The following is an 8,490-nucleotide window of genomic DNA, read 5'->3' as shown; positions in this document are numbered from 1 at the left end:
CGTCCCCGGGCCTCCTGGGGAAGCCTCCCCAGAGCCTCCGCCGGCATGCGGGGCGAGGCACCTTGGAAGGGCTCCGGTTGCGGAAGAAGCTGCCGTTGGAGCCTGCGGTTCGTGGTGGCACAAGAGTCCCCGGGAGACCGAATGACCTTGTTTCAGCGAGGTGCCTAACGGGGAACTCTGAGTGGGCCTTAAATGCCTCCTTAGTCAGTATGTCTCGAAAAGTCTTTCGGCTTTTAAATTTTAGTATGTTGGCGAGAGACTTCGCTCCACAGTGTCAGACCGGTGGTGTCCCCTTACTCCTGTGAGTTATTTTAAGACCGTTTAAAATTCTTTCAGCTTATCACAACAAAGAACATTTGTGACATTTTATAGATGTATTGGGAGTTTGTTCTTTGATTGAAGTGTTGGTTACCTGGATCAATGGGAAAAAAAAAAACCCTTTAAAAAATCTGCCTGGTTTTACAGCATTCACTATTTAGATTTGGCCCCGACGTAGCCACCTGCCCAGTATCGATCGGTGCCTGGCTTCGCTCTGTCCTTCTGCCGACTTCTTCTGTATCTGCACCCGGGCTAAGCACTTACACCAGAGGCACTGGGAGAGAGAATTTATTTTCTTTCGTGGTATTAACTGGAATATTTTTAATTTTTATGAACCTTCTGTTTATCACATCTTTTTAAAAGCCGCTTATTACCAAACTCTCAAGCGCCAGTGCTAAACTGCAGAGCTTGATGGTCTCTTAACGTTCAAAGTAGGTGGTTATTATTTACTTATTATGGTTATTATCTATTAATGGTTATTAATACTTATGAACTCGTAATAACGAAGAACTAGTTTCTGGTTGTCCCCCCTTTCTTCTCCTCTGCTACTCTCCAGTACTGTCCTCAGAAAGCTCTCCCTGGCCCCCCAGATGTGTTTCAGCACCAGGATTAGAAAGACCTGTTGACGTTACAAACTGGAATTAATTCTTGGTTTTCCTGTTGGTGGCTGGGGTAAACGCGAGCGGCTTTTCCTCTGAAGATGACCGACTTGATCCCCAAGGGTCAGGGTATCCTTCCCAGGTGACACCAGTCCCACGGCCCGTCGCGAATACCCCAGATCGCAGCGGGCTGGTGGTGCCGGCGAGGAGGGGCAGGGCTGTGATCTGTAACCTGTCTTCTCTCTCCCCCTAGCAATCTGCGCATCGTGCTGGTCTCAGGAGTTTCATCCGCTACGGCTGGCGCTGGTGCTGGAGAGTAGCTGCTTTTGTGACAATATTCAAGTAAGCGTTTCCCGATGGTAGTGGGAGAAGAGCTGGCTTATGCTTAAGCACTAGTGGCCAGGAGCCCTTCGTGTCGGCAGTGCTTGCCGCTCCTTGAGAGACTGCTGGTGGTTGATTGAGGCTCAAAGTGTTGTGTTAACAGCGAGTCTGACCGATAAGGCGTGAACATGAAGAGGGTTTAACCTTTTATAGTTATCCCAGAGTTCAGATCTTCTCATGAACCAACACAAAAACTAAAACTGGAGAAGTCCTGTTCCTTACATCTAATCCATGCTGTTATTGACTTGAATACTGTTCTTCCCTGCACCTGACGGCTTCTTTCTGCTTTTGCTTCATCTCTTTTTTTGTGTTTTTCTCTGGGAGAGCGTTACGAGTGTGTTGGCTGTTTCTGGAAGAGCTTTCCATCCCACGCTAATTTTTCTCCTTTTGGTTATGTCTCATTACTCCTAGTTTGTATACACCAGCATTACTCACAATTATGTGTTCTTGTCCTCAAATGCTTGCGGATGATTGTCTTGTTATTACGCAGTTGCTGAACGTCAGACCTACCAGTTGTATGTACCTCTTTAGGCCTTCAATTTTTTCCTACACCCACAACCAACGCAGAGTTCCACTTCCCTGATTTTCTCCCCCAGATGCGTCAGTGTATTTCTGACAATATAGCATCAATTTTTTTTTCCGAATAATGCCCTTTTAAACTAGGAATATCTCCTTCCCTGACGTTCAAAATGGTGAATTTATGTGTAGTCCTAAAGCTGCCTTGACTATATCTGCAGGTGCATTCTGTTTAAATTCCCCTTCTGCTTTTAAGATCCCAGCAGTATTGACTAGCATTATTTTATATTTCCGTCTCCCCAGTTTTTCTGGTCCTTTCTGAATTTCTTCCTCGATCTCTCTTGGTTTCTTTGGCTCCTTTTGGTTTAGTGTCTCTTCTTAGGTTTAGTCAGCGTACCGTTCGCTTTCTCTCCTGGAGCGTTTGATTTCTTTAGATTTTCCTGGGCTTGACGTGTAACCTCGTCGTCTTCCACCAGATGTCTCCCCTGCAGTCAGATCATCGCCCTTTTTCACCACCCCTTTGTAAAAGGCTTTGACAGAAGATATTTGCCGCTCAGCATTAATTGTTTCTGTAAAGTCCAAGTTGAAGATTTCATCCTGCGGTTGTGCGAATTTTGAGTTTCGCAGTTTAAAACCAAATTGTGTAGTTTTACCTTGCACAAGGGCTAGGGTGACGTTGCAGCGTTGGGAAGGAGAGGAAGATGGCTGTTGGCTTGTAGATGACACGCAGGAGGCTCGCTAAAGGGCTGGGGAGGGTGTGGCTGCTGAGCTGAGAACAGAGGGGCTTAACTGATGTTTTTTGAGGAGATGGTGTACCTGCCCTGGCAGGGAATCTCATGCTGCAAGAGTAGGTGACCCTGCTGACATCATGAGTGTGACTTAGCTCTAGGGGTGGGACTGTCTACGTCAGGCAAGATCTTACTGACACACGGATTCAGCTTCTGGGGGTAAAGGTGCTACGTCAAGACTGACCGACCGAGAGGACCTTTTCATTGCTCAGTTCCTTTTATCCTTGAATATACGATGGGGAAAAAAATCTTCGATTAAAAAGAAAAAGAAAGAATATCCCAGATCCAGGCTGGGAATCCTGGTATTCCCTGGCCTCTGGCTGTGCAGCTGCCTGCAGTAAAGTCACAAGAAACCAAGGCGCTTGTGGCTGGCGCGTGTGCGCTCCGGACAGATGGGCAGCAAGGCAGTTAGAGGCAGCCTGAGGGCTGGCTTAATGAAATCCAGCTTTATTTCAGGCTACGTTTTGCTACCTGTCTTTTTCCATGTGCAACTGCTGACTTCTTCTGTGCCTTATCTTTGCAGCACGGTGAGCACTGGTCTGGCTGTGTACCGCAACAAAACCACCATCAGTAATTTTGCTTCGGCAGGAGGTAAGACTGCTATAACCTTGTGTACTTTTCTCTTTATGAGCAAGGGCCATAAACGGAAAGGCATACGCAGAAATCCGTATCTCTTGGATTTGAGCAGGTCTCTAGCTTCTGTGCTCCTGGGTTTTGTTTCCTGTTCTGCCGACTGCCGTTGTGACTTTGCTCTGTTATTTAACTGCTGCGTGCCTTTATTTGTAACGGAGAGATATCGATGCACTTCTGAAACCATTGGGGAGTTTTGCGGTTATCAGTTCATCTTCAAAATACTTGCTGGAGTTTTTTGGGTGAAAAATGCTTGTGTAGGGTAAAGGCAACACTTGGTGCATAACCTGCTCTCATAACCACCTATTTAGCAGAGAAAGCATTTCTTATTTCCGCTCTTTATAACAGTTCAGTGCGCTGTTTATAAACTACCCTTTTCATGCTAAGTTTTGCATGTCCGCTTTTGGCAACAGGGCTCTGGGTAAGTGATCTGCTTGTTCAGTTTTACAGGCTTTATTGCCCTTGCAGTTGGATACGTGTTTTACTGATCTTTTCTGCCTTACATGGCAGCAACTATTATTTGTGCTTGTCAAAAAAAAAAAAAAAAAGGGGGGGGGGGGGAGGGATCATGCTCCAGCCTGAAGAGAGCTCGGTTTTACTTTCTTAGATACTTCTACTTCTTAGCATTTCTTGGGGAGTTTTTCTGAAGCAGAAGGAGCTTTGTGCAACGTTTTAGTGCAGAGACCATGGTGACTGTATGGTGAGGGTCCCTCCCGCTGGCCACAGCGCCTGGTTTCTGCTCTGTTAAAAGTAGATGTCAGCTCACGGAGAGGAGAAATGCAGCAAAAGCAGCTCCCTCCGTCTGTATGTGATGGCTGGTGGGGGGCTGTTTGTGGTTTCAGTGGGTTTGTGGTTTTTTTAGCCTTCACAGGAGCCCTTTTCAGAATGCACTTGGGCCTGCAGGGACTGGCAGGCGGCTTCGTGTTCGGAACAGCGTTTGGGTGAGTTGCGACTGCTGCCAGTGAGTGATCGAGACACAGCCACTCTTTAAGGGTGTTTGTTAGACGGTGGCCTCGCACACCATGCCTTGAATCATAGGTGGGGCTACAGAAGCTTCCCTTCCTCTCTTGCCTTGAGGGATTTTCTGTATCTCTCTTGGGACCTCATGATGATGACTTTTCTCCCAACCTTTAAACTGTTTTTTTTTTTTTTTCTTTTTTTCTTGATGTGTGTTTTGCTGCTTCCTCAGTGATAAGAACTCAGTGCTCTCAATAGAGCATCTTACTTGCTGCTATTGGCTCATTAGAGGAGACGCTAACTACTGTTAAAATAGGAAATTATGAGGATGGGTTATAGACATGTCTCCTGTCCCCCTTCCTTGGTGTGGTCACCGATGAGCCCAGTGGTTGTGCACAGAACCGCTGGACATCTGTTTTAAGAAACTGTGTTGTCTGTGGGTAAAGGCGGGAGTGTAAGAAAGACGGCAGCTTCTGGGCTCCCTTCTCAGCTTCATCAGCAACTGCTCCTGTAGCAGCTCAGAATCCAGACAGCGCACAAGGGGTGTGGGATGTCACGATGGCACCTTTTGAAGAAGGGGGCACCCTGGGAACTGCCAGCCCCTAGGTTAGGAATCTTGTGTAAAAACGATTTTTTTACAAAATAAGCTCCATCAAAGCTAAAATGTGGAGCAGCAGCCATTAGGAAATGGTGAGGAAGAAGCTGCGTGCTTGGGCTGCACAACCCAAGGCTGGCAGGCACATCTCTTCGTGTATGACTTGCAGTCGTGTATCTCCAAAAGCTCCCTGGGGCATGGAGGAACCCATGGTTCTCTCTCCGGGGCTCTGTCCATCAGGACAATGACCTCAACTCAAGAGAGGTCTGACTTTTCAAGCAGAACTGGAATTTCTTCTCAAAGTACTGACTTGTAAATATCCTCACAAGTGAATTTGGGGGTCCTGCCTGGACAAGAGGATGTGCTCTTCACACCGTCAGGATGGTGTCAGCTGCGGGCATGCCTGGAAGCAGGCTAGGGAGCTTTACCAATGAAGACACAAGTACCTCCAGAGCTGGACAGAAGCTAAGCAGGGGTGTGACTGTCTAAGTTATGGGTTAGGTGATCTACAGGGGTTGTTTGGGCACCTTAAATCCTTCCACCCCTTTGCCCTGCATGTGCCTGTCAGTGAGTAAATTCAAAATATGTTATCGAAGGGGCTACAGTGAGTCACAGCTGAAGACAGGCTGTGTTTGGTGGCTGACACTAGGAGTACCTTAGTCTGCAGTGTGATATGAGTATTGGGGAACATTACACTCCACTGATCTAGTGGCTGGCCCCCACATGCTCCTTTTGCCGATGCCGGAAAGTTATTACTGTTGTGTGTCCCCTGGGTGACTTGTGACTTTTCTGCTTCCTTCTCTAGAATCCCTGCAGGAGGCCTCTTAATGATAATGCAGAAGCTTGCTGGTGAGACCTTGCAGGAGAAGAGAAATCGTGAGCGCGGGGAGCTGTATGAACAGAAGTTAGCAGAGTGGTAAGGAGCAGCTCTGCCTGTTCGAGTCTTTGGCTAGAAGTGTGTCTAGGTCTGTGTGGTTCAGTCATTTAAAGAAACCATGACACACTAGGTTTTCTAAACCTTGGTTCTTCTGCTCTTCGTTTTTGGTGTGTTTCACGTACCAGTCTGAGAACTGCTGATTTAGTCTTCCCAGCCTTAGATGTTGCTGCTTATTTTGTAACAAGGTATTTTGTTCAAAATTCATGCCCTGCCCTGGCCCAGTAGCTCTGCATCAGTTTTTCACTTTTGTGGTGGCCGAGAAGACAAGCAGGACAAGCACATTAGTATTTCTTTACCAAAACTGAGAGAGGCCAGAACTCTGGCTTTTCCTTCATTGCTGCCTTCTTTTCATCCCTGTCAAAGAGAGGAAAGAAGAAGGATAGCTGGAAGCGTTGGGGAGAAAAGGCTATGACACTGGTTGCGTGACTTACTAAAGCTCACAAATAGTGCCAGTTCCAGAAGAAACTTTTCAAGAGTTGGGATTCTGCAGTGATGCCTTTGTCAGGAGGATACAGGCATAAAATTACTTTGCACTCTCTCTTCCCTCGTTAGGCAGTCCAGGCTCAGTGTGACCGAAGTCTTAGGCCAAACGGAAAGCAACGCCGAGGGAGGACCGGAGACGGAGACAGCAAGAGAGTCTCGGAGCTACTGAGTCTTCGCCAGACCTCTGTTGTAAGCAGCTACAAAGTATTTTGATTCTGCTCGTAAAAGTCTTCAGTCAAGGGGTCACGGAAGTCTTCTGTGAACGCAGTTATATCCTGTGCGCTGGTGAAAAAGCATTTTGCTGAAAACATTGTTCATGGATGCATATCACTGCACAAGAGCTTGGAAGGGCCAAACCTGTTCCACCTGAGAAGGTGGAAATGCAGACTCTGCGGACTAGGAAGTGTCATCTAGGTTTGGCAGAGGGTGAGGGCAGCCCCAGAGCCTCGTCTAGAACCCATTTCACTGCTGAAAAATGTCCAAACCACCAACGATGTAGAAATATTCAAGGTAAAGGAGCCTATGAATAGTTTGGATGCTAAAGGTACCCTGATTCCAAAAGCTAATTATGCTCTGGGGAAAGCTGCTCTTCAGGCAGCGCCTGAAGAACTTGCTGTCGAAGTGCAATACAGGCAGCACCAGAGTGAGTGGTTCTTCTCCTCTCGCCATCCCCCTCCCACAGCTTGGCTTGGCTGGGCTGGGCCCAATGCTGTTTTGCTGACCGTGGTTTCTTTGGGCTTTTTGCAGAAAAACACACTTGGCTCCTGCAGCACTTGAGGTATTTTGCAATCGATGTTACGAAAGGGTGGAGGAGCTGGGAATGATACAGAAATACCCCGAAAAAGACATAGTTTGGGTTCCTCAATAGAAGCGTGGCTGAGGGGGCCACAGAAAGGATGACTTGTTTCTGGTGGTGATGGTGGAAGAATTGGCGCTGTGGACAGTTTTAACAACAATAAAAAGGCCTCTAATTTCATTTGAAGATTGGAAATTAGAGGATTACCTTTGGGGGAAATGTGGTTCAAGACACTCAATAAAGCTGTCTAGCAGTGGTGATTGTGGCCGTAAGCTCTTTATGTTGGTACAGTATGTACTTTATGTTAGTACAGTATTTGCATTAGAGAAACATACTTGAGTGATATCCCATGAGAAGAGCTCTATCTAAGATCCCACCAGCGAGCAATAAAGTCTGGTGGCGGTGTCAGACATTCCTCTATATGGGCAGTTACAAAGACAAGAGCCAGGAGAGTGCCAGGTCTGTTTATTATTTTGTACCAGAGATCAACTGTTAAGTCATAGCTGTTACCTATGGGTAGGGCTGAAGTTAATGTAATAATGGTCTGTACCCGGAAGGGCCAGGTGGCCCATCACCATTTCCCGCAAAGCAGAAGGTCAGCATTCTGGTCCCCTTTCTTTGTTAGAGTTTTTTCCTCCTATTAAAGAGAATTACATCCAGGCAGGGGGTTCAGGTCTCCTTCCCACAAGAAAAAAGTAGTCAGTCTGTTCTGGTTGAATGCTTTTCACCGTTACAGCTGATTACTGTTGATTGAAATATGAACAGTCAATTCCACAGAGCACATTCCACCCACCCAAGGCAGATTTTTGGCACAGCTTGCTTCCAAGAAGGTGGTGTGTTTTCTGATTTCTGAAATGAGCATTTTATTTTTTAAACACCTCAGTGTAGTTCATTTTTCCATTGAAGAAATACGAGTGGTTTGGGGTTGTCATCAAGCAGCTTTGATTTTCCTTTTCTATGTGTAAGTGAAGGATCTGCATAAGCGGAGGTAGGGATATGTCTCTCTCCCCCTTCCTGTTTTAAAGCTCTGCATGCATTGGTGACAGTAGTGCTACTGTCCTCTGCCCCCTCAAAAAAACAAAATAGCAGGCCTTTCTGAGTCACATTTTTTGCCATTGTGGTTACACGGCAGCGTTGGGTTTTTTCCCCCCCCCTTCTTTTTTTGCTGTTACATCCCCACCCAATATCCCATACTCTTATCTGTACAGCAGTTCTGATGACGTTTAGCTCTGCCGTTGCTCAGTCTTTCTCTATTCCTATTTAGTGGTATTTGATGTGATGTCTAAAGAATACTAATTTTCTTGTGTCTGACCATTGATGCAGGGATATTCTTCCATGGGAGCATAGGCAGAGCCAAGGTGTAGCAGTTGTGTGGATTTTCTCTCCGTGTAAGGAAGGGCGGGCTGCTAGATGTCCTTATGCTGCACATTGGCAAGGGGGAGGAGAGACTTCCATCTACACTCAAGCTTAGCAGCCATTTTTTGCTCCAT

General features: G+C 46.7%; 1 protein-coding gene across 1 annotated transcript; it reads left to right on the top strand.

The window, feature by feature from the left end:
* Positions 1-978: 978 nt before the first annotated feature.
* On the top strand, positions 979-7,260 carry TIMMDC1 (translocase of inner mitochondrial membrane domain containing 1; the record flags this gene model as incomplete). The annotated part of the gene is made up of 6 exons (XM_009323954.1): positions 979-1,059; positions 1,171-1,259; positions 3,126-3,193; positions 4,095-4,173; positions 5,590-5,700; positions 6,274-7,260. Coding segments are annotated over 6 exons (528 nt in total), but the record flags the coding sequence as incomplete, so codon positions are not given.
* Positions 7,261-8,490: the final 1,230 nt, after the last annotated feature.

This window comes from Pygoscelis adeliae, unplaced genomic scaffold, assembly GCF_000699105.1.
Source record: "Pygoscelis adeliae isolate BGI_AS28 unplaced genomic scaffold, ASM69910v1 Scaffold124, whole genome shotgun sequence".
Classification (NCBI taxonomy): domain Eukaryota; kingdom Metazoa; phylum Chordata; class Aves; order Sphenisciformes; family Spheniscidae; genus Pygoscelis; species Pygoscelis adeliae.
The sequence above is the reverse complement of the archived record's forward strand: the minus strand, read 5'-3'. Positions and strand labels throughout refer to the sequence as shown.